The 23,902-nt window shown below is 56.0% G+C and overlaps 2 protein-coding genes across 5 annotated transcripts; both read left to right on the forward strand.

Moving 5' to 3' along the window:
• The first annotated feature begins 180 nt into the window (after window positions 1-180).
• GNG8 (G protein subunit gamma 8) lies at window positions 181-5,284 on the forward strand. 4 transcript variants are annotated; one of them, XM_058425194.1, is made up of 4 exons: window positions 181-189; window positions 4,186-4,256; window positions 4,555-4,681; window positions 5,036-5,276. In XM_058425194.1, the coding sequence occupies exons 3-4, from the start codon at window positions 4,598-4,600 to the stop codon at window positions 5,162-5,164; spliced, it is 213 nt and encodes a 70-aa protein (XP_058281177.1). In that variant the 5' UTR covers window positions 181-189; window positions 4,186-4,256; window positions 4,555-4,597; the 3' UTR covers window positions 5,165-5,276. The 4 variants fall into 4 exon arrangements, with proteins under 4 accessions (XP_058281177.1, XP_058281176.1, XP_032025269.1 ...); XM_058425193.1 differs by lacking the exon at window positions 181-189 and having other exon boundaries at window positions 268-4,256; window positions 4,555-4,660; XM_032169378.2 differs by lacking the exons at window positions 181-189; window positions 4,186-4,256 and adding an exon at window positions 273-3,301 and having other exon boundaries at window positions 5,036-5,284.
• A 7,737-nt stretch (window positions 5,285-13,021) lies between these two features.
• On the forward strand, window positions 13,022-17,635 carry PTGIR (prostaglandin I2 receptor). The gene is made up of 3 exons (XM_032169380.1): window positions 13,022-13,114; window positions 13,869-14,648; window positions 16,433-17,635. The coding sequence occupies exons 2-3, from the start codon at window positions 13,881-13,883 to the stop codon at window positions 16,823-16,825; spliced, it is 1,161 nt and encodes a 386-aa protein (XP_032025271.1). The 5' UTR covers window positions 13,022-13,114; window positions 13,869-13,880; the 3' UTR covers window positions 16,826-17,635.
• Window positions 17,636-23,902: the final 6,267 nt, after the last annotated feature.

A 23,902-nucleotide genomic window follows, 5' to 3' on the forward strand; every position in this document is an offset into this window, starting at 1 on the left:
TCTACCAGGGACTCGGGTCGGGGTCCCCTCCCCGCCCGTCTCCCTTCCCTGTCCAGGCGGTGAAAACCGAGTTAGGGTGGGCTGACTGCGGTAAAGATGCTCCTCCCCACCTCCACCTCTTCCTAGGGCTCCCGCCTTCTCCAGGTCCAGAAAGAACCCCAAGCCCCGTCCATCGGGACACGCCCCCAGGTACACCGAGGACACGCCCCCTTAGAAACCCCGCCTCGGACCCCTCCCCTTAGGTCGCGCCTCTGCAGGCCCCGCCTCCGTCGTCGGGTCCCCACTGGAAGGCGCCCTCTGTGCATCTCTTTGTCTCTCTGGCCGCCTCTGCCTCCATCTCTGTGTGTCTGCGTCTTCGTCCCTGTCTCTGACTCTGAGTTTCGGCTTGGGTGTCTCTCTCGGACCCCCCGTCTCTCTGTGACCTGTCTGTGCCTCTCATGTCCCTCTCTCCGCAGCGCCCTCCCCGTCTCTGTCTCTCTGAGTCCCTAGCTCTCTCCTTCTCGAAATCTGTGTCCCTATAGCCCCCTGCGTCTCTCTGACTCTCCCTGCATCTCCCTCCCCTGTCTGTGAATTTCTCTGCGTACATTTTCTGTCCTCTCCCTCCGGTCCCTGGCTCCCTGCCGTGCTTCCTCTGGTCCCGAGTCTCCCCTTCATCTCCCGCCGGGCCCTCCTCCCTGTGGCCACCTCCTCCCTGTGGCCTCTCGGGGCAGGGTGGGCGCCTGGGCCTGCTGCGCGCGCCCTCATGTGGCCGGCAGACGCTGCGTGTGAGCGCCAAAAGGGGAGTGCTGGGGAGCGGGGGACGCTGGTGTTCGCGGTGACACCGGGAAATGGCGTGTGACACCTGGAGGCTGTGTGAGTGTGTACTGCCGGGAGACGGCGTGCGACATCTGGAGAGTGTGTGAGTGTGTACTGCCGTGATGGTGTGTGACTCCAGGAGATCTGTGAGTGTGTACTGCTGTGAGATGGTGTGCGACGCCAGGAAACTGTGTGAGTGTGGACTGCCGTGAGATGGTGTGCGATGCCAGGACCAGGACACCATGAGTGTGTACTGCCACGATGGTGTACTGGTGAGATGGTGTGTGGTGCTGGGACTCTGTGTGTGACTGATTGATGTGAGATTGTGTGCGACAAGGAGAGACTGAGTGGGACTGCATATGTCAGAGATGACATGTCGCTGACTGTGTGTGACACTGAGATTACTGGTGATGCTGAGAGATTGTGGGTGACTGTGTGTGCTGATGAAAGGTTGTGTGTGATCGCGTGTGGGAGAGACACTCTTTGGGGCTCTGTATGGGACATTGAGAGACCGTATGTGGGAGTGAGAGACTGTGTGTGACAGTGCGTGTGAGGGGGCAGTGTGTGTGGCTGTGTGCAACACGGTGAGCATACAATGCTGTGTGTATCACACAAGCAGATTCTGTGTGAGAGTGAGACTGATGACTGGTGTACACTGAGAGGTGGTGTGGGCAGGTGTCATGAGAGGCACATAGGGGGCCTGGGTGGGACAGACGGAGTGAGTGTCAGACAGTCTGTGTCGGCCACACTGTGTATGGCTTGTGAAAAAGTGCGTGATCCGGGCACATTGCTGTAATCCCAGCACTTTGGGTGGCTGAGGCGGGAGGATCCCTTGAGGCCAGGAGTTTGAGACCAGCCTGGGCACAATAGGGAGACCCCTCCCCGCTGCCGCCGTCTCTACCAAAATAAAAATAAAAGAAATTAGCCAGGTGTGGTTATGTACCTCTGTGGTCCCAGCTACTCGGAGGCTGCGGTGGGAGGATTGCTTGAGCCTGGGAGGTGGAGGCTGCAGTGAGCTAAGATCGCGCCACTGCACTCCAGCCTGGGTGACAGAGAGAGACCTTGTCTCGAAAAACAAAACAAAACTGTGTGACTATGTGTGACACTGAGCTGGTGAGAGATGGCAGCGTTGTGACAGTGCATGCGAGAATGTGCGGCTGTGCAGGGCACTCAGAAGCGAGAGTGTGAGGGAGGCCTTGTGTGTAGAAGGCAAGAGGTGATGGAGAGGCGGGAGTGAGTGTGTGAAATGCTGCGAGATTTTGTGGGACTCTGTGAGACACTGAGCCATCGTGGGTAGCTAGGTATGACACCGGGAGATGGGGTGCTTGCATGTGTGTGACCGGGACAGACTGTGTACGGAGGCAATGTGTCAGATGCGTGTGACACCAGGAGACTGTGTGAGAATGTATGTGACCTTCCATGGTTGTCACTGGACAGGCGACTGGGTGTTACTATGAAATACTATAAAACAGTGTGTACTTGACAGGTTGTATTGGGTAATTGCATGCCACCGTGAGACACAGAAAGTGTGAGACTGGGACAGAGTGTGAGATTGAGAGAGAAGTTTAAATAGCATGCAAGGCCAGGCGCCGTGGCTCACGCCTGTAATCCGAGCACTTTGGGAGGCTGAGGCGGGTGGATGACCTGAGGTCAGGAGTTCGAGACTAGCCTCGCCAACATTGTGAGACCCTGTCTCTATGAAAAATACAAAAATTAGCCGGGTGTGGTGGCAGGCACCTGTAATCCCAGCTACTCAGGAGGCTGAGGCAGGAGAATGGCTTTAACCCAGGAGGCGGAGGTTGCAGTGAGCTGAGAGTGGGCCACTGCACTCCAGCCTGGGCAACAGAGCAAGACTCCATCTCAAAAAAAAAAAAAAAGGCATGCAAATGTGTGTGACATTTGGAGACATTATATGTGACACTGTGGTACATTTGGTGCTCTGAGATAATTTATCTGACTGTGTAGCCCTTGGAGCTGCCATTGGTGGCGGCTGTGTGTGGCATTTGGGGCGACTGTGTGAGGTTGTGTTGAGCAAGGTCATTCATGATGTTGTGTGGTGCTACCGTGTGACAGGGCAAGATAGTTTGTGTCTGTGTGAGGGGCAGTGAGCATGAGGCTGGGGGGGTGACACTGAGGTGGCTGAGTGAGAGGCTCTGTGGGACACACTGGAGAGGTTTGTTGTGACTGTGGATTAAATGTAGCGAGGCCCAGGGCCCACCTAGAGAGACTGTGTTTTCTAGTGAGTGTGAGAGAGGCACAGAGAGAGTCACACAAGAGGACAGCAGCGGCAGAGACACAGGGAGAGGGACAAAGATAGGACTGACAGACAAGAGAGAGGGCCCAGAGAGGGAGCCCCAAGGCGGCGGGGCGGCGGGACGGTGGCTCCGGGAAGAGGCGGGTCCGTAGGGGCTGCGCCCCAGGGGAGGGGGCGGGGCGGGCCGGAGGGACCCAGACGCTGCCTCCCAGCCTCTGTCACCGCCGCCAGCCCGGCCCAGAGCAGCAACAGGTAGGAAGCTCCGGTCCCGGCCCCGCAGCTGGTCCCTTTGCCTGCTCCGTGGCCACCGTCTCTCCGCCTGGGAATGAATGAGTGAATGAGTGAGTGAATGAATTCTTCTGCGTCTCCATCAGCCTGTCTCTCGCTTTGTTCCTCTCTCCCACTTTCTGTTTCCATCTCTCCCCCTTTCTGTTTCCATCTCTCCCCAACACCTCCATCTCTCTCTCTGTCCTTCTCTTCTTTCCTCTGTCCCTCTATCTCCCCGTCTCTGTCCCTTTATCCCCTTGGTGTCTCTGCTCCTTCCTCCATCCCCCCTTCCTCCATTTCCCCTTCTCTCTCCTTCCTCCCTCCCTCGCTCCATCACCCCATCCTCTCCCACCCCATCCGCCCATCTCCTCCATCCTCTCCCATCCCACACCCCCTCTCTCCATCTCCCCATCCTCTCCCACCCCACACCCCCTCCCTCCATCTCCCCTGCTCTGTCCCCTCTGTCCCTTTGTCCCCTCGGTGCCTGTCGCCTTGTATCACCCTGTTCCTTGCTCCCCCCTTCATTTGTCCCTCTATTTTCTCCTCTATCACTTCATTCCTCCCCAATCTCTCCCTCTCTCTATTCCTCCCCGTCTCTTCATTTCTCCCGTGCCTCAGTCTCTCCCTCCATTCCTCTGTCTCTGCCTCTGCGCGTCCCGTTGTCCCTCTGTCCATCCAATAGGCCTCTCCTCGGGTGCCCGAGTTAGGCTCCCCTAACCCTCTCCCCTGGCTGCTAATGAGCAGAGGAGCCTTTGAGGTGGCCAGGGCTAGGGTGGGGGGGCTCCCTGAGGGTGGCGGAGGGGGCAGCTGCTGCCAAGGCCCTAATGAGGCCCCCTCTGTGCCCCTCCCGCCGCGATCTTAATTCCCAGTTCTCCCTGGAGCCACAGCTAATTGGCCTGGGGAGGGGCCCCCCTCCTGGCTCTCACTGTGCCCCCGGGGGGTAAGGACACCTGGATTCTGATCCAGCACCTGTGGCCCTGTCCTTCTGTCTCAGCCTCCCATCTGTGCGCCCCTCCTTCCCTCCCTCGCCCCTCCCTGCTCCCTCCCCACCTGCCTTAGGTACCTCCATCCGTGCACCCCTCCACCGCTCCTCTTGTTCCTGTCCCCCTCATCTGTCCCTCCCTCCACCAGCCCCTGGCCACCCCATTCATGCGCCCTTCCACCCTCGCACCTGTTACCGGGGCCCGCCCCCTCGCCCCCACCTCGGGACCCAGACGTATCCTAACCTATCCCCACAGCCCCCACTCCCGCGCGTCTTTTAACCCCTTCCCCGCCGCAACCATGTCCAACAACATGGCCAAGATTGCCGAGGCCCGCAAGACGGTGGAACAGCTGAAGCTGGAGGTGAACATCGACCGCATGAAGGTGCTGGGTCGGGGTGGCGAACAGGGCGGGGATTCTGGGCTTGCGGTCTGTCCGGGGCTGTGTCGGCCCGGAGCCATAGTACAAGGATGCCCCTGGGAACAGGGCTGGGCAAGGGGCGGGGCAGGGCAGGAGGAGGGGCCAGGACGAGGGGAGGGGTAGGACAGAGGAGGGGCCAGGACGAGGGGAGGGGTAGGACAGGGGAGGGGCCAGGACGAGGGGGCGGAGTAGGACAAGGGGAGGGGCCTGTATGGGGCGGGGCAGTGTGGGGGAGGGGACAGGGCAAGAGGCGGGGCCTAAGTGGGCGGCTCCGAGGAGCCGGGCAGGGCGATGACATCTCCACCCGGGTGCTCGCAGGTGTCGCAGGCAGCAGCGGAACTCCTGGCTTTCTGCGAGACGCATGCCAAAGATGACCCGCTGGTGACGCCAGTACCCGCCGCGGAGAACCCCTTCCGCGACAAGCGCCTCTTTTGTGTTCTGCTCTGAGCCCTCCGGACATCTTACCCTCCCCTGCCAAAGTATGGATCCAATAAACTTGGTAACTGTGGTGGTGCCTGTGCTTTCAGGGAGACTGAGGCACGCACAGAGCTTGGGGCCACCGAAGGGAAGCTGTGTCCGTTCTCATTCCTTCTGAGTGTGTGTGTTGGGGGTAGGGGTGGACGTGAAGGGAGTACGACTCCACCAAAGCCTCGGAGGAGATGAGTATTCGGTGCTCTCTCCTCCACGATGGATCCTGAACTTAATGGTTCCGACAGCCCCAGAAGGCAGCTGACTACTTGTGTGATACCTATGAGGAAACTGAGCCAAAGGAAGTCCTTTATTCAGAGTCACAAAGCTAGGAGGTAACAGGGTGCTGACGGGGGTACTCCAGAGCTCCCTGAACCCCTCCGCTAGCCTCTCTCCTCTCCCCACTGGGTTGGTCCCCAGTCCCCATCCCACACTTCTCATCCCCCCGAACGACTCCTGTTTTCACACCTGGTTCCCCTCTACCGCAGGCCCGCTTCTGTCCTAAAGCCCTGCACTTTTTCTCTGCTCACTTGTTCATTCATTCATTCATTCTTCCAAACACTCCCTGAGTACCTACTCTCTGATAAGCGCTGGGCAATGCTGGGGACATGGCTGTGACCAAGACAGCCCTGGCTCTGCCCTGCCCTCTTGGGGCTCAGAGTCAAATGGGAGAGAAGGAACTGTCCCCAGATAGTAAAAACCCAGAGTGCGCAGTGCTGGGTGGGGGAGCGCAGAGGGAACTCCTGACTCAGCTTGGAGGTAAGGGAGGGCTTCCTGGAGGAGGTGACATCTGAGCTGGAACATGGTGGTAATAAAATTTGGGGACCCAGAGAAGACAGAAACATGGCTAGAGGGAGGGAGAGGAAAGAAAATAATGAGTACATTCCTTCATTCTTCTTTTATTTTGTCACTGTTCTGGAGACAAAGGGATGACTGTGACAGCTCTGGTTCCTGCCCTCTGTTTTCCAGTTCACATACTGCTGGCCTGCAGGACATACGTAGCTTGCAGATACACACACACACACACACACACACACACACACAAACATAGAGAGAGAGAGATTGATGGAGTGTCGCTCTGTCACCCAGGCTGGAGTGCAGCGGCGTGATCGTGTCTCACTGCAACCTCCGCCTCCCAGGTTCAAGCAATTCTGCCTCAGCCTCCCAAGTAGCTGGGATTACAGGCATGCAGCATCAAGCCCAGCTAATTTTTGTATTTTTGGTAGAGGCGGGGTTTCACCATGTTGGCCAGGCTGGTCTTGAACTCCTGACCTCAAGTGATTTGCCCGCCTCGGCCTCCGAAGTGCTGGGATTATAAGCATGAGCCACCTGCCTGGCCGTGGTTATATTTTTATGGCTTTACATGATGTTTAAAGATGTTCTTGACTTGGCTGCCAATTGAAAAACACAGATATTTCACATCAAAGTCCATATTTCTCTGGAATTGCAAAGTCTTCTCTGAAATTGTAAGGTCTGGTGACTCACAGGCTGTAAGACAGGGCCTGGGCTTTCCAGCTCACCAAAGTCCCCACCATGCCCTATTGTCTCCTGGTCAAGGAAGCTGGGGACCAGTTGCCATTTAACCTGAAGCCTGTGTTGGAGGCTTCTTACGGAGGAATGAGAAATAAAATGGCTGGGCGCGGTGGGTCACGCCTGTAATCTCAGCACTTTGAGAGGCCGAGGTGGGCAAATCACTTGAGGTCAGGAGTTCAAGATTAGCCTGGCCAGCATGGTAAAACCCCACCTCTACTAAGAAGATAAAAATTAGCTGGGCATGGTGGCACCAATGTGTAATCCCAGCTACTCAGGAGGCTGAGGCAGGAGAATCGCTTGAACCTGAGAGGTGGAGGTTGCAGTGAGCCAAGATCACGCCACTGCACTCCAGCCTGGGCAACAGAGCGAGACTCTATTTCAAAAGAAAAAAAAAAGAAAAGAAAAAGGAAATGTTCTGTGTCTCCATTGAAAATGGGGAGAATGCAGGCCAGGGAAGCTGTGGGTTTGGCCAATTATTTTACCTGGTTGGCCCAAGGGCCTGAGGATCACTCCCTCTCCTCTCCCTCATCTCCTCTTATCTCATCTAATACTCAGGCTCCCCGGCTTGGGGCTGGTGGAGGCTGGACCCTGGGTCTCGCTGGAGGTGGATTCCTGGGCCTGCCCTCCACAGGGGGAACGTGCACAAGTCTGCTCCATTATTCACATTGGATTAGGGTCCCCCGGGCCCCTACTCTGAGTTTCCTGTAGGATCCAGGCAGGAGCGTCTGTAATTACATCTCCCTTCTGCTTCCCACCTCTGAGCCGGCTTGGCTCCGGCCTGGTTGCATCATGTCTGTGGGAGCCCCAGGGGAGACGGGGGACAGGGAGTGAGCCAGAGATGAGCTAGGGTGTGGAGGAGGAGCGGGGAGAGAAGCTGGGCAGGAAGGAGCTAGAAGGATTCCAGAATTCACAGATCCTGTATCCTTACAGCTGAGAACCTGAAATGCAAAGGAATCTAGGATCCCAGGACCTCTGAGGGCTGGAATTCCAGCATCTTTCAATCCTGTGGGGTCAAGATCCTGGGGTCCCGCACCCTACGATTCCAGAGCTCGGCATCTCAGAAGAAGTGGAAGGAGTTCCTGAGCCTAGGCTCTTGGGAGCTAGATCCTTCCAGCCCTGGAATCTCGGAGCTGCGTAGTGCAAACCCTTCCTCCTTCACATCCCTGGTCTTGGGGGACAGAAACTATGGAGATGTAAGCGGCTGAATGGGACCTGGGTTGGGGGAGTGGGGGCACAGAGGGGACCAGAAGGAGGTATCTTTCTGGAGGAGGAGGTGGAGGATGGGGAACTGAGGCTAGGGGAAAGAAGCCAGGAGTCACAGTCCAGGAGGGACAGGGCAGGTCCCTGCATGTCCAGCCTCCATGAGAACAGATCCGAATAATCTTATTAGATTTACCGCCTTGTAGCGGCACTAGCTTCTGGTCACCAGCTGCTGCTTCCTGCCACCCCCAGGGGTGAAGTCAGCTCTGGGGCCAGGCCCAGTCTGGGGTCAGAGACAGGCCAAGAGGTAGAGGTGGCTGCAGGGCGAGGTGCTTGTTCCTCCAGACCCCAAGGGCTCTCAGCTGCCCTATTTCCGGCTGTCTTCCCTCTGCACCCACATCGCACACTACACCCCAACCCAGGCGCTCAAAGCAGCGCTTGGCTTGGCCGAAGGGATACAGCAGGGGAGGGAAAGCCTAGAGCCAGCAGGAGCTGCAATCTTGGCCATCGCTTCCTAGGGGAATGGTTCAACAGTCCCATCTTGCTCAATGCTCACGATAGCCCTCAAGGTGACTCTGTTTATCCCCACTTTACAGACAAGGAAAACAGGCATGGGGCTGGGTGCAGTGGCTCATGCCTGTAATCCCAGCACTTTGGAAGGCCAAGGCAGGCAGGTCATTTGAGGTCAGGAATTCAAGACCAGCCTGGCCAACATGGTGAAACCCCGTCTCTAATAAAAATACAAAAATTGGCTGGGCATGGTGGCGTGTACCTGTAATCCCAGCTACTCGGGAGGCTGAGGCACGAGAATTGCTTGAACCCAGGAGGCAGAGGTTGCAGCAAGCAGAGATTGTGCCACTGCACTCCAGCCTGAGGACAGAGCAAGACTCTGTCTCAAAAAAAAAAAAAAAAAAAAAAAGAGAGAGAAAAGCAGGCATGGAGAGGTAACCAGCTGGGGTTTGAGACTGGAGTGGGAGGATCTGATGGACGACTGCTCAGGAGAGGCTCAGGGGGTGACAAAGAGGCCTTGAAGGCTAGAAAATGAGGGGATCCCCAGGTGAGCGGCATGGCCCATTCAGAGGCAGGGTAGGCAGGAGACTGGGTTATGCCCCCTGGAGCAAGGTGAGGTGCAGCCACCAGAAGGTAGGCCTGGGCCCATTTGCGGTGCAGGGCAGTGAGTGGATAGAGAAAGGAGGCCTCTGGCTCTGGATGTTGGAACCAGCCAAGGCGAGACAGGTCTGGGACACATAGCAATTTCTCAAAGCAGTGAGAGGGCACAGCAGGCAGACAGCAGGCCTGGCAGGCACGAGCAGCTGGTGGTGCGTGTGTGCAGAGCATGAGATAAGGCCCGCTTCCTCCCATGGCCAGCGCCAGGAGGACGGAAACCAGGGAGTCCGGAGAGGGTCAGGCCCAGGGCAAGCCAGGATCTTAGGTCTGCGGCACTTCCAGATGCAGGCCTGGGCTGGGTGTGATGGGTCGGGCCTGTAATCCCAGAACTTTGTGAGGCCGAGGTGGGTGGATCACTTGAGGTCATGAGTTCGAGACCAGCCTGGCCAACATGGTGAAATCCCGCCTCTATTAAAAATACAAAAATTAGTTGGGCATGGTGGCGGGCACCTGAAGTCCCAGCTACTCAGGAGGCTGAGGCAGGAACATCGCTTGAGCTCAGGAGGTGGAGGTTGCAGTGAGCTGAGATCTCGCCACTGCACCCCAGCCTGGGCGACAGAGCAAGATTCCATCTCAAAACACAAACAAATAAACAAACAAACAAAAAAACAGCTGCAGACACCCCTGCTCAGGCTCCCCACACTGAGTGGACGAACCTGTTTGAGAACACTCTTCCTGGGTTGTGCCCTCTGAGCCCCTCTGTGTCCCCAGCTCTTAGCACACAGTAAACTGCTGGTTACGGTTTGTTGAATGAATAATATCGACAGCTATTTGAGGGCTTCCTGAGATGCAGGCAGGGTGAATTTTCTCTTCTCTTCACATAACACCCCAACAAGGTCAAGGCAGCCATTTGATGAAGAACATCAAAGCTTTGCTAGGGGAAGTCATTTTCTCAGGTCACACGGTGACTGATTGGTGAGTGGTGGAGAGGAACTTCAAAACCCATCCTCAGCCAGGCGTGGTGGCTCACGCCTGTAATCTCAGCACTTTGGGAGGCCAAGGCAGGCAGATCACTTGAGGTCAGGAGTTCAAGACCTGCTTGGCCAACATGGCGAAATTCCATCTCTACTAAAAATACAAAAATCAGCCGAGCGTGGTGGCTCGCGCCTGTAGTCCCAGCAACTTGGGAGACTGAGGCAGGAGAATCTCTTGAACCTGGGAGGCAGAGGTTACAGTGAGCCGAGATGGCACCACTGCACTGTAGCCTGGGCAACAGAGCGAGACTCCATCTCAAACAAACAAAAAAAACAAAAACCTTTCTCGGCCAGGCGCCATGGCTCATGCCAGTAATTCCAGTACGTTGGGAAGCCAAGGTGGGAGGATCACTTGAGCCCATGAGTTTGAGACCAGCCTGGACAACATAGTGGGATCCTATCCCGAAAAAACAATAAAAATATTAGCTGGGCATGGTGGTGAGCACTTGTGTTCCCAGCTATTTGGGAACTGCCTGCAGAGCAGTTCCTTCCACAGCTCCGCCCACCCTGGAAGCTGCCTCTGGCACAACGCACCGCACTGTGGGTGATTCCTCACCCCAAGGCACCTGGCTGGGGAGCGGAACCCCTGTATGGACCCTGCTGTGGGCTTGGCCCAGCTAGCTGGGGCCATGGCCAAGCAGGAGGCTGGGTTTCAGGGCAAGGTGATTGAGGCATGTCTGGCGCCAGTATGGACTCCGGGGAACTCAGTCCCCTCATTAGGAGAGAGTCACAGTCACTGCCACCCCTACCTGCTCCTGATGCAAGAACACAGAACTGATGCTGGGGTTGCTAGGGCTTGTGGCTCCTAGTGGCATCCGCGGGGAAACTGAGGCCTGAGGCCAGGCATGGTGGCCTATAATCCCAGCACTTTGGGAAGCCGAGGTAGGCAGATCACTTGAGTTCAGGAGTTTGAGACCAGCCTGGATGACATAGTGGAACCCTGTCTTTACAAAAATACAAAAATCAGCTAGCGTGGCAGTGGGTGCCTGTAGTCCCAGCTACTCAGGAGGCTGAGGTGGGAGGATCGCTTGAACCCCAGAGGTGGAGGTTGCAGTGAACCGAGATTGCAGCACTACACTCCAGCCTGGGTGACAGAGCAAGACTCCATCTCAAAACAAAAACAAACAAGCAAAAAGAAAAACCAACAACAAAAAAGAAACGGAGGCCTGGAAGGGACGAGGGTTTGACTGCGGTCCCACTGGGCATGGGAGCAGAGGGGACTTCCTGAATGTTAACCGTCCTTGTAGCAGGAAGCTAGAGAGAGAGAGGCTCCGGGAACCAGAGGCCCCCCCGATGCCAAAACAAGACGCACGCCTGCCAGGCATCATCCTTCATTAATGTGATATAACTTCCTGAGTTCCCTTTGGTCTGTCTGGGGACCACACAGCATGAGGCAGGACAACGTGGCAGGACCTGGAGCCCACATGTACAGGTGCCCCCAGAGCAGGGCTGTGGGGTCCCTTAGGGAGCCACGGTGGGGCTGGAACTTGGGCGTCCATCCTGCTGGAAGCTGCGGGTGCCAGCTGGGCAAGGGTGATAGGGAGATGGGGGGAAGGGGCAAAGGGGTTGTGGTCACACGCCAGGGTACAGAGAGGGCAAGACGGCAGCTGCCCACAGTCCAGTCCTTGGGTTGGACACATCCCTCCTGGCCTTGGACAAGAGACATCCGCACAGCCTCCCTCCTTGTTACAAAGACCAATCTGGGATGCGCTGCAGGCCGAGGCCGGCCACCAGGCCCGTGAGGCCTGTGTTACCCCACCTACAGAGGAGGAGGCTGAAGTCTACCAGCTCCCTCTCCTCGCCTGAGACCATCTCGCAGCGAGAAAAAATGGTGGTCAGATGGAAACAGGAAGCCAAGTCGAATAGATTTGAGACCGTCCCCCTGAGAAACAGCGGGGCTCAGAGAGGGTCTCTGAGGTTTTATCTGGCCCTTTTGGGCTGGGAGGCTGCCTGGGAAGCCACGGACTCCGTGGGAAGGAAGATGCGTGAACGCTGTGTGGGCAGCGGGAACATGTGGGTCTGTCACGCTGGCCCGAGGCTGCAGCGGCGGTGGCTTGGCTGTGTTTGGGGAGGGTGGGGGACACATGGCAGCAATGTTGGAGCTGTGGACAGCTTCCTGTGATCAAAATATGATTCCTGAAGGTCAGGGTCACCAGAACTTGGCCTGGGGCCTAGGGGTGCTGTGCGAGAAGTCGGACGGTGGCCCAGTGCTACCCTTCCATGATGGGCCGTGGAAGTCTCCCAAGCCTGTCCCTGACAACTGGACACCAAATACGCCCCTTCATGCTTCCTTCTCGGGTCTCACCCAGGGTGAGCTGGGTGCCCAGGGACAGGCTCGAGGGACTGGCATGTCTTTCTCTGGCCAAGCCTCCTTCCTCAGCTTTCTGGAAGAAGTGAATTGTGTCCAGGGACCAGAACTCTCAGTGGTGTCTGGAAAACACTACATCAGAGAGGAATTTCCTGGTCATTTCTCAATCCCTGGGCAATGTCCTCAGCCCCGGGGCCCGCAGCCCAGAATAGATCCTCAGAGGCCACCCTGAGACAGCCCAGGCCAAGACCACCCCATTGAAGCCTGGTCAACTGTGCCCTTCAGGTCCCTCCTAGAGGCCCCCTACTACCCCAGGAGGCTCCAAGCCTAAGTGATGGTGACTCAGGAATTCCCCACCCAGGCCAGAGAGGGAGACACTGGGGGAGGGAGGAGACCTATGTGTGGGGAGGTGGCAGGTGGCTCAGTGATGGGAACCAAGAGGGGATGTGGGGAGGAGAGTGGAGGCAGCGATGGGAGATGGATGTCCTGGATTGGGCGGGTGGACGGGGAGTGGAGAGTGTGCCAGGGGGGCCTCTGGAGAACAGTGAGGGAGGGCGGGGCAGAGAGAGGAAATGAAAAAGCTGGGGTGAGCAGGCAAGCTGAGGAGGGTGGGAGGGAGGGAAGGACGGAGGGAGGAGGGAAGGAGAAGCTGACACACAGACCGACACAGGCAGCAAGAGACACGCGGAGCAAAGCAAGTGAAGGCACAGACGCGCGGGACAGGAGAGCCTGGGCGAGACTGGAGAGGTGCGGTGAGGGGCTGGGGAAGCAGCAACACAGAGCAGGAGCAGGTAGAGGGTGTGGGGTTAGAGGGAGAAAGGTACGGGGAGGACAAGGACAAGGGAGGGGACAGAGACAGGGAGATAACAGCAAGAGACCGAGAGACAGAGAGGGAAAGAACTGGCGATGCCCGGATGTTCTCTGTCTCTTTAATGGCAGAAACAGAGCTAGAGAAGGAAAGAAATAGGAGGGTGGGGGGGGGGGGGGTGTCAGGCATGGTGGCTCACGCCTGTAATCTCAGCACTTTGGGAAGCCAAGGTGAATGGATCACCTGAGGTCAGGAGTTCGAGACCAGCCTGACTAAGATGGTGGAACCCGTCTCTACTAAAAATACAAAAATGAGCTGGGCGTGGTAGTGGACGCCTGTAATCTCATCTACTCCAGAGGCTGGGGCAGGAGAATCGCCTGAACCCAGGAGGCAGAGGTTGCAGTGAGCCGAGATCATGCCATTGCACTCCATCCTGGACAACAGAGTGAGACTCCGTCTCAAAAGAAAAGAGAGAAAGAGAAGCAGGAAGGTGGGGAGAGACAGAGAGAGAGAGATACTGGAGAAGCCAGAGGGGAGAGGACTACATACTCGCACATACAGGAGAACTGGGGGTTGGCTGGGAGGCCCCAGCTGCCACAAGGACTGGCCAGCAGGGACATCTGAGTGGGCTGGGTGGTGGGGGTAGCCCTGGCTCCCTCTGACCCCCTACCTCCCACCTTGGGAACCCTCCAGCCCAGACCTGGGATGGCGGATTCGTGCAGGAACCTCACCTACGTGCGGGGCTCGGTGGGGCCGGCCACCAGCACCCTGATGTTCGTGGCCGGCGTGGTGGGCAACGGGCTGGCCCTGGGCATCCTGAGCGCGCGGCGACCGGCGCGCCCCTCGGCCTTCACGGTGCTGGTCACCGGGCTGGCGGCCACCGACCTGCTGGGCACCAGCTTCCTGAGCCCGGCCGTGTTCGTGGCCTATGCGCGCAACAGCTCCCTGCTGGGCCTGGCCCGAGGCGGCCCCGCGCTGTGCGATGCCTTCGCCTTCGCCATGACCTTCTTCGGCCTGGCGTCCATGCTCATCCTCTTCGCCATGGCCGTGGAGCGCTGCCTGGCGCTGAGCCACCCCTACCTCTACGCGCAGCTGGACGGGCCCCGCTGCGCCCGCCTGGCGCTGCCGGCCATCTACGCCTTCTGCGTCCTCTTCTGCGCGCTGCCCCTGCTGGGACTGGGTCAACACCAGCAGTACTGCCCCGGCAGCTGGTGCTTCCTCCGCATGCGCTGGGCCCAGCCGGGCGGCGCCGCCTTCTCGCTGGCCTACGCCGGCCTGGTGGCCCTGCTGGTGGCTGCCATCTTCCTCTGCAACGGCTCGGTCACCCTCAGCCTCTGCCGCATGTACCGCCAGCAGAAGCGCCACCAGGGCTCTCTGGGTCCACGGCCGCGCACCGGAGAGGACGAGGTGGACCACCTGATCCTGCTGGCCCTCATGACGGCAGTCATGGCCGTGTGTTCCCTGCCTCTCACGGTGAGTCCGCTCCGGAGCTGGGAGGAGTGGGGAGAGGAGGAGGGCAGGTCAGTGGGTTGTACCCATGTCACAGATGGGGAGACTGAGGCTCAAAAGAGGTCAAGACATCGTGGGCATGGTGGCTCACGCCTGTAATCCCAGCATGTAGAAAGGCCAAGGCAGGACCGGATGCGGTGGCTCACACCTGTAATCCCAGCACTTTGGGAGGCCGAGGCGGGCAGATCACTTGAGGTCAGGAGTTCGAGACCAGCCTGGCCAACATGATGAAAACCTGTCTCTACTAAAAATACAACAAATAAATAAATAAAAAGTAGCCGGACGTAGTGGCACATGCCCGAAGTCCCAGCTACTTGGGAGGCTGAGGCAGGAGAATCGCTTGAACCCGGGAGGCGGAGGTTGCAGTGAGCTGAGATCATGCCACTGCACTACAGCCTGGGTGACAGAGTGAGACCCCATCTCAAAAAAATAAATAAATAAGAAAAAAAGAAAAAGAAAGGCGAGGCAGGAGGATCACTTGAGCCCAGAGATTTGAAACCAGCCTGGGCAACATGGTGAAACCCCATCTCTATGAAACATTTAAAAATTAGCCCGGCATGATGGCCTGTGCCTGTGGCCTCAGCTAGTTGTGAGGCTGAGGTGGGAAGATTGCTGCGGCCTGGGAGGTCGAGGCTGCAGTGAGCTGTGATTACATCACTGCATCCCAGCCTAGCTGACAGAGCAAGACCTTGTCTCAAAACAAAAACAAAGAAAACAAAAACAAATCAGACAGAGGCTTGGTCCTCAGTCAGACAGCTCCTGGCTTTCTGCAGAAGTCTTTCTGCATCTGACTTCTGATACCTTGTCTCCCAGCTTAGGCATCCTGAGCCCCCCATAATGAAATGCATCCCCCATCCTTCCCCTACCCCTGTAATGACAAGACCACCACTCATTGAGCGCTTCTCTATGCCCGCCCCGTGCTTAGTGCCTTACAACTACTTCCTAAGATAACTTTCAAAATGATCATAGCCACCCATTCCACAGCATTTGGCAGGAAACCAAGAGAACATTCTCTCCTGTCCCCGTTTTTACAGATGAGGGGCAGTGTCTCTCGCCCACAGTCACACAGAGCCAGGTCATCTGGGTCCTTTGATTGTAGAGACTGATCTCCCACCTACCTGACTCCCCTCTGCCTCAGAGAAGGCCCCACTCTTGCCTCCGCACCTCGGTTTCCTGCGGGGACTCCCATCCTGCTCCTCCCCAATGGGAGTGGCACAGACCCTGGTACCCTGGTACCCACTCAGTGTCTGTGACACCTGGTCCTGCCACCTTTCTTCTGAGCCTCAGTTTCTGTTTCTGTAAAATGCAAGAGGCCAGGCTGGATTGGGGGTCCTTAAATCTTTTTTGGGGGTTACTCTGACTCAGAGACTCAGATGCTGTGGACAGATACACACAGGCACAACCACAGCTCTGCGGCAGTTTCAGGGGCCCAGCTGGGCGGCGCCACCTTCTTGCAGGGACGTTATACTCAAAAATCTGTGGAACCCGAGGGTCCTCCCAGCTTCTAAGGGTGGGGGGACCCACATACCTGGCCCCCATCCCTCTCCCCTTAGGCGTCTCTGGCAATTTCCTGGGGCTTTCTCTCCCTGTGTTCCCCAGATACATTTGTTACTTAGTTTTTATCTTATCTCCTTCCCCTCTGACATGTCACCCCTACCTCATCCCTGGTAAGCAAGTGGGAGGAGGGAGCCAAGGTGGGGAGGCTGAGGACTCCTGGGTGCTCCTTGACACCCTCACCCTGCCCTCAGATCCGCTGCTTCACCCAGGCCGTCGCCCCTGACAGCAGCAGTGAGATGGGGGACCTCCTTGCCTTCCGCTTCTACGCCTTCAATCCCATCCTGGACCCCTGGGTCTTCATCCTTTTCCGCAAGGCTGTCTTCCAGCGACTCAAGCTCTGGGTCTGCTGCCTGTGCCTCGGGCCTGCCCACGGCGACTCGCAGACACCCCTTTCCCAGCTCGCCTCAGGGAGGAGGGACCCAAGGGCCCCCTCTGCCCCTGTGGGAAAGGAGGGGAGCTGGGTGCCTTTGTCAGCTTGGGGCGAGGGGCAGGTGGCGCCCTTGCCTCTCACACAGCAGTCCAGCGGCAGCGCCGTGGGAACGTCGTCCAAAGCAGAAGCCAGCGTCGCCTGCTCCCTCTGCTGACATTTCGAGCTGACCCTGTGATCTCTGCCCTGTCTTCGGGCGACAGGAGCCAGAAAATCAGGGACATGGCTGATGGCTGCGGATGCTGGAACTTTGGCCCCCAAACTCTGGGGCCGATCGGCTGCTGTTTGTCCTGAGGCAGGGTGGTCGCTGCTGGCTCTGGGAAGAGAGTGAGGGACAGAGGAAACGTTTATCCTGGAGCGCAGAAAGAATGGTTCTCTCAAAATAACCAGTGGCCTGGCCGACCTGCTCTGGCCCTGGATTCCCCATCCAGCTCACTGTCTAAATATTTAGAAGGCGGAGAAGTTCCCAGCGGCTTCTGTACACTCAGGTCTGCTCTGGTCTGGGTGCTGGCTCCAATCTGCATCCACTTAGGGGGCCCAGCTGCCCACCCCAAGTCCCCAGGGAATGGCCCTCCCCTCTACCAAGCCACTCCAAGAGCCAGCCCCTCTCTGCTCCATAAAAACCAGAGTTATTGGAAAAGCTGCTTGCCTTCCCTTGCCGCTGGTCCCCCATCAGGCTTGGGAGCCCTGGCATCCCAAAGGGGCAATGGGAGGAAGGGGAGGCTGCTGCATCGTGGGTGACAACGCAGGACGTGCTTGGTACAAAAAGGGCCTGAGACATTCCATCTAGCTTGACGGGCTGCGAGATGAGACCCTGGGGGGGTGCAGGTGGTGGGGAGACAGATGGAGAAGCTGGCAGATGAAGGGTGGGGGCTGCGGATCCCAGGGACTGCCCCAGAACAAGAACCTAAGTCCTGTGCCTGTCCCCAGGGTCCTGAATAAATAAAAACCTCCTTCCAGAGCCTGACTTCATGTTATGTGTCAGAGCCCTCACCAATATTTCATTAATTCATTCATTCATTCGTTCATTCATTCATTCATTCAACAGATACTTGGCTGGGCACCATAGCACATGCCTGTAATCCCAGCACTTTGGGAGGTTCAGGTGGGAGGATCACTTGAGCCCAGGAGTTTGAGACCAGCCCAGGCAGTATATCAAGAACTTGTCTCTACAAAAAAAATTTTAAAAATTAGCTGGGCGTGGTGGTGCACACCTGTAGTCCCAGCTCCTAGGAAGGTTGAGACAAGAGGGTCACCTGAGCGTGGGAGGTTAAGGCTGCAGTGAGCTGAGATTGTGCCACTGGGTGGCGGAGTGACACTCTGTCTCAAAAACAAAACCCAAAAAACCCTCAACCTTCCCCCGAAATTCAGCAGTGCTGATTGCCTGGTGTTAAGACACAGACAAGCCTCTGCTCCACCCTGGGCTCTGCCGGGGTGATTTCCAGCCTGCCATCCCCACCGGCTTCTCATGACCACTCCCTGCCCTCAGAGAGGCCCAGGATGGAGGGTGCTCAGGAGTGAGCTGACGAGCATGGAAGGAAGTGAGTAGGCGTTTAGGGTGGGGGAGGGTGAGTGGGAACTCCCCCCACCCAGCCCCACTGCACTGCCAGTCCCAGTTCCCCTTTCCTACTCTCCCTCTGTGTTAAAACAAAAAATCCACACTTGGGGAGAGGTGCGGTACGTGAGGCCTTAGCCTCCCATGAGGACAACAGCAGCCAACTCCTCAAGGGGTAGGCAGTGCTTCCTCCCACTCCATCCACAGGGCAACCTATTATAAATCCTTTCTTTCTTTCTTTCTTTTTTGAGACGGAATCTCGCTCTGTCTCCCAGGCTGGAGTGCAATGGCACCATCTTGGCTCACTGCAAACTCCGCCTCCTGGGTTCAAGTGATTCCCCTGCTTCAGCCTCCCGAGTAGCTGGGATTACAGGCCTGCGCCACCACCTCTGGCTAAATTTTTTGTATTTTTAGTAGAGACGGGGTTTTGTCACGTTGGCCAGGCTGGTCTCAAACTCCTGACCTCAAGTGATCCTCCCACCTCAGCCTCCCAAAATGCTTGGGTTACAAGCGGGAGCCTCTGAGCCCAGCAATAAATCCTCTCTACAGAGGATGGAGTCCAGGTCCAGAGATGATAATCCACCTGTCCCGGCTCACACAGCGAGTGTGCGTGGGTGTAGAGCAGGCCTGTCTATCCACTCCGGGACACCTCTGTTTCCTTTTGATTATAATCTAGCACTTAGCTTACAGGGCGGCTTTGGGGATTAAGCAATTCCCTCTGAAAAGCAAGTTAGCTCAGGGCTTGGAATAAAGCCCATAAGAAATGTCACTATGATTGCCATTGCTGTAGCTGTTGCTATTGTTATTTGGACAGATACATTTTAAAAGCAAAGCACCTCCCGGCTCTGGCTCGGGTGTTTTGACATCCCCCCACCCCGCCCCCACCCCCCAGGTAACCATGTTTCAAATCACAATAAAGCAGAACAAGGGGTGTCTGGGAGAGTTAAAAACAGGTCAACGTCACCCATGAATGAGCTTGGGGTTCCCCTTTGGGGTGATGAAAATATTCCGGAATTGGATAGTAGTGAGGGTTGCTCAACAGTGTGAATGCACTAAATGCCACTGAATTGTAACTTTGAATGGTTAAAATAGCAACTTTTATGTTATGTGTATCTTACTGCGATTAAAAAAATAAAGTAAGTAGGTAGGGCAAGGTGATTCCCATCTGTAATCCATGCATTTTGGGAGGCTGAGGCGGGAGGATCCCCTGAGCCCAGGAGTTCAAGACCAGCCTGGGCAACATATCAAGACCCCGTTTCTACAAATAATAATAACGAAAAAAATTAGCTGGGTGCTGGCCTGTCATGGTGGCTCACACCTGTAATCCCAACACTCTGGGAGGCCGAGGCAGGAGGATCACCTGAGGTCAGGAGTTTGAGACTAGCATGGCCAACATGGTGAAACCCCATCTCAACTAAAAATACAAAAATTAGCCAGGTGTGGCCGGGCGCGGTGGCTCACGCTTGTAATCCCAGCACTTTGGGAGGCCGAGGCGGGTGGATCCCGAGGTCAGGAGATCGAGACCACGGTGAAACCCCGTCTCTACTAAAAATACAAAAAATTAGCCGGGCGTGGTGGCGGGCGCCTGTAGTCCCAGCTACTCGGAGAGGCTGAGGCAGGAGAATGGCGTGAACCCGGGAGGCGGAGCTTGCAGTGAGCCGAGATTGCGCCACTGCACTCCAGCCTGGGTGACAGAGCGAGACTCCAGTCTCAAAAAAAAAAAAAAAAAAAATTAGCCAGGTGTGGTGGTGCACACATGTAGTCCCAGGTACTCGGGAGGCTGAGGCACGAGAATTGCTTGAACCTGGGAGGCGGAGGTTGCAGTGAGCCGAGATGTTTACTCCAGTCTGGGTGACAGAGCAAGCCTCTGCCTCAAAGAAAAAAAAAAAAAAGCCACTTGTTAAAAGCAAAAACACAACAGGTTGACAAACATCAGATTGGAACCTGCTTTTGTCACCAAGCCTGGCCAAACCTTGGCCAACCCTCCTACCCCCAACATAGGATGGTGAGGAAGGGATAGGGGGTTCTGGAGAAGGGCATTGAAGGGTGCTCACCTCCTCTCTCTGTGTCACCCCCGAAGGTGGGTCAGTTCTGCCCATCTGGCCTCTGAGGGCTCACTACGTACCAGGCTGAGCTGAGCATTGGAATCACAGCATCCTTGCCTGCGGTGGGTGCTGCTCTCATTCCCGTTTTTCAGATGAGGATTAAGAGGAAGTGAGGATGCAACGTAGAAGCTGGGGTTCTATGGGCTCTTACCCTCCCAGGGCTTCACATCTCACTGTTTATTGCAGAGCCACTCCCCTCACCCCACCTCTGACCTGGGTGTCTACACTGTCTAACAGGCCAGAGGTTTTCAGACAATGCCCCCTATCCACCCTTTGCCCCTCGGGGGTGATTTGGAAACTCCTCCTAGCTGGGATCCTGGCCTCTGACTGCCCAAGTTCATCCTCTCTGCCAGCTGCCCGGGTCCTGTCCAGAGAGCTCTATCTGGCAGTCACTGCCAGCCTTGGAAAGCTCCCAGGGCTCAGACGCCACCTGGAGGCTCCTGACCAGCCCCGGCGCTCCCGCTCCCCTGCAGGCCTTGGCTGAGACCGCATCAGATGGCTGCGGTTTCCCCAAAGAGGCGGTGACATTTTGGGCCCCCGCATCTTTGCTTATTGAGCTCACTCTTCCTGGAACTGTTTTTTCCCTTTTCCATCCGTCAAGAACACCCTTGCCCATCAAATTCTTTCTTACATTTTCCCTCCTCGAAGATGCAAACACTCCTCCCTCGACGGACCCTCAGCACTTTTTCGGCTGCACGATGGCACTGGCCGCAGCCTGCCATGGCAAGGACGTGTGTCTGCTCACCCGCTCTGCAGGGTCTTGTTGAGGGACTACTGCATGTCAGGGCTTGTCCCTGTGATGCTGGTGACATGGCAGTGATAGAAATAGACCTGGCCCTGCCCTCCCGTAGCTCAGTTCGGTGGGGGAGACAGCCCTGTCCTCAGAATGGGCATGAAGCAGGGTGGAAGGGTGTCTAGGCAAGAGGGCTTCTGGGAGGAGGGGATGGCTGAGCAGGGACCTGAGGTTTAGCAGAAAGTGAACCAAGCCGGGCGCGGTGGCTCACGCCTGTAATCCCAGCACTTTGGGAGGCTGAGAAGGGCAGATCACGAGGTCAGGAGATCGAGACCATCCTGGCTAACACAGTGAAATCCCGTCTCTACTAAAAATACAAAAAAATTAGCCTGGCGTAGTGGTGGGCACCTGTAGTCCCAGCTACTCGGGAGGCTGAGGCAGGAGAATGGTGTGAACCCGGGAGGCGGAGCTTGCAGTGAGCCGAGATTGTGCCACTGCACTCCAGCCTGGGCGACAGAGCGAGACTCCGTCTCAAAAAAAAAAAAAAAAAGAAGAAAGTGAACCAAGTTAAGAGAAGGGTTTCTGGCCAGGTGCGGTGGCTCACGCCTGTAATCCCAGCACATTAGGAGGCTGATGCAGGCAGATAACAAGGTCAGGAGTTTGAGACCAACCTGGCCAATATGGTGAAATCCCATCTCTACTAAAAATACAAAAATTAGCTGGGCATGGTGGCAGGCACCTGCATTCCCAGCTACTTGGGAGGCTGAGGCAGGAGAATTGCTTGAACCTGGGAGGCAGAGGTTGCAGTGAGCCGAGATCACGCCACTGCACTCCAGCCTGGGAGACAGAGTGAGACTTCGTCTAAAAAAAAAAAAAAAAAGCGTTTCTGTCGTGCTTACACCTCCAACTTGGGGCATCTAATGCCTCCCTTCTTCAGCCTCCTGTATATTCATTAACTCAACATACATTCCCTTGAGTTGCTCTGGTCTGGACCCGAGGCTGCCTCATGCCCACTGGGAATATAGTGGTGACTGACATAGCCTTGGCCCTACCTCGTTCACAATCCACTTGGGTGATTGAATAATCACATAAAAATGTGTTATAAAGGTCGGGCGCAGTGGCTCGCACCTGTAATCCCAGAATTTTGGGAGGCTGAGGCAGGTGGATCGCTTGAACCCAGGAGTTCAAGAGCAGCCTGGGTGATATGGTGAAACCTCTTCGCTACAGAAAATACAAAAATTGCTGGGCGTGGTGGTCTGTGCCTATAGTCCCAGCGACTTGGAAGGCGGAGTTGGGAGGCTTGCTTGGGTCCGGAAGGTTGATGCTACAGTGAGCCGAGATCATGCCACTGCACTCCAGCCTGGGCGACAGAGCAAGACTCTGTCTAAAAAAAAATGTTTTGGCTGGGCGTGGTGGCTCCCTCCTGTAATCCCAGCACTTTGGGAGGCTGAGGTGGGTGGATCACGAGGTCAGGAGATTGAGACTATCCTGGCTAACACAGTGAAACCCTGTCTCTACTAAAAATACAAAAAAATTAGCCGGGCGTGGTGGTGGGCACCTGTAGTCAGGAGAATGGCATGAACCGGGGAGGTGGAGCTTGCAGTGAGCCAAGATCACGCCACTGCACTCCAGCCTGGGTGACAGAGTGAGACTCCGTCTCAAAAAAAAAAAAAAGTTTTATAATAAGCAGCTAAGATACAAAATCACAAGCTGTACTAAGAGGGCACAGTGCAAGGATCTGTGAAAATATAGAGAGTCATCCCTCGGTATCCTAGGGGGATTGGTTTCAGGACCCTCCTGGGATACCAAAATCTGTGGATGCTCAAGTTCCTTATATACAGTGGTGTCATATTTGCATATAACTTACATACGTCCTCCTTTATACCTTGACTCATCTCTAGATTACCTATAATACCTGATTCAATGCAAATGCTATGTAAATAATTATACTGTATTGTTTTAAAATTTGTATATTTTATTGTGTCTTTTTTTCGTTTTGTTTTTTGAGACAGAGTCTTGCTATGTCACCCAAGTGTGCAGTGGCACAATCTCGGCTCACTGCAACCTCCACCTCTCTGGTTCAAGCAATTCTTGAGCCTTAGCCTCTCGACTGGCTGGGATTACAGGAGCCCACCACCACACCTGGCTAATTTTTTGGGGGGCAGACAAGGTCTCACTGTTGCCCAGACTGGCGTGCAGTGGCTGGATCTCAGGTCGCTCCAACCTCTGCCCTCTGGGTTCAAGCGATTCTGCTGCCTCAGCCTCCTGAGTAGCTGGGACTACAGATGCGCACCACTACTGCCCGGCTAATTTTTGTATTTTTAGTAGACACGGGGTTTCAGTATGTTGGCCAGGCTGGTCTCGAACTCCTGACCTCAAATAATCTACCTGCCTTGGCCTCCCAAAGTGCTGGGATTAGAAGCGTGAGCCACCGCTCCCAGCTTACCTGGCTAATTTTTGTATTTTTAGTAGAGATGGGGTTTCATCATGTTGGCCAGGCTGGTCTCAAACTCCTGACCTCAGGTGATCCACCTACCTCAGCCTCCCAAAGTGCTGGGATTATAGGCTTGAGCCACCGCACCCTGTGTGTTTTGAGTATTTTTGATCTGCAGTTGGCTCAAACCAGCAGACACAGAGGGTGACTGCTCTAGGCGGCTGCCCTAGTGTGGAGTGGGGCTCAGGAAGTGATGTGCTGGGAACGGGGGACTCAAGGGGACTTGATTCATTTTACGATTTCTTTCTTTTTATTCATTCCCATCTCCCTAGCACCCGGCCTGACCCACAAATGGGACTTAAACACCGGCGCACACACACTTATGCCGTGGGCTGGGCCTGGGAGTT

The sequence above is a fragment of the Hylobates moloch genome, unplaced genomic scaffold (assembly GCF_009828535.3).
Source record: "Hylobates moloch isolate HMO894 unplaced genomic scaffold, HMol_V3 SCAFFOLD_12, whole genome shotgun sequence".
In the NCBI taxonomy this organism is placed as follows: Eukaryota; Metazoa; Chordata; class Mammalia; order Primates; family Hylobatidae; genus Hylobates; species Hylobates moloch.

Coding starts and splice junctions, on each gene's coding strand:
- GNG8 (XM_032169377.2), top strand. CDS start 4,141: ATGAGGCCCCCTCTGTGCCCCTCCCGCCGCGATCTTAATTCCCAGTTC. Junction 4,257..4,554: donor TCTCACTGTGCCCCCGGGGG/GTAAGGACACCT, acceptor CTATCCCCACAG/CCCCCACTCCCGCGCGTCTT. Junction 4,682..5,035: donor TGAACATCGACCGCATGAAG/GTGCTGGGTCGG, acceptor GGGTGCTCGCAG/GTGTCGCAGGCAGCAGCGGA.
- PTGIR (XM_032169380.1), top strand. CDS start 13,881: ATGGCGGATTCGTGCAGGAACCTCACCTACGTGCGGGGCTCGGTGGGG. Junction 14,649..16,432: donor TGTGTTCCCTGCCTCTCACG/GTGAGTCCGCTC, acceptor CCCTGCCCTCAG/ATCCGCTGCTTCACCCAGGC.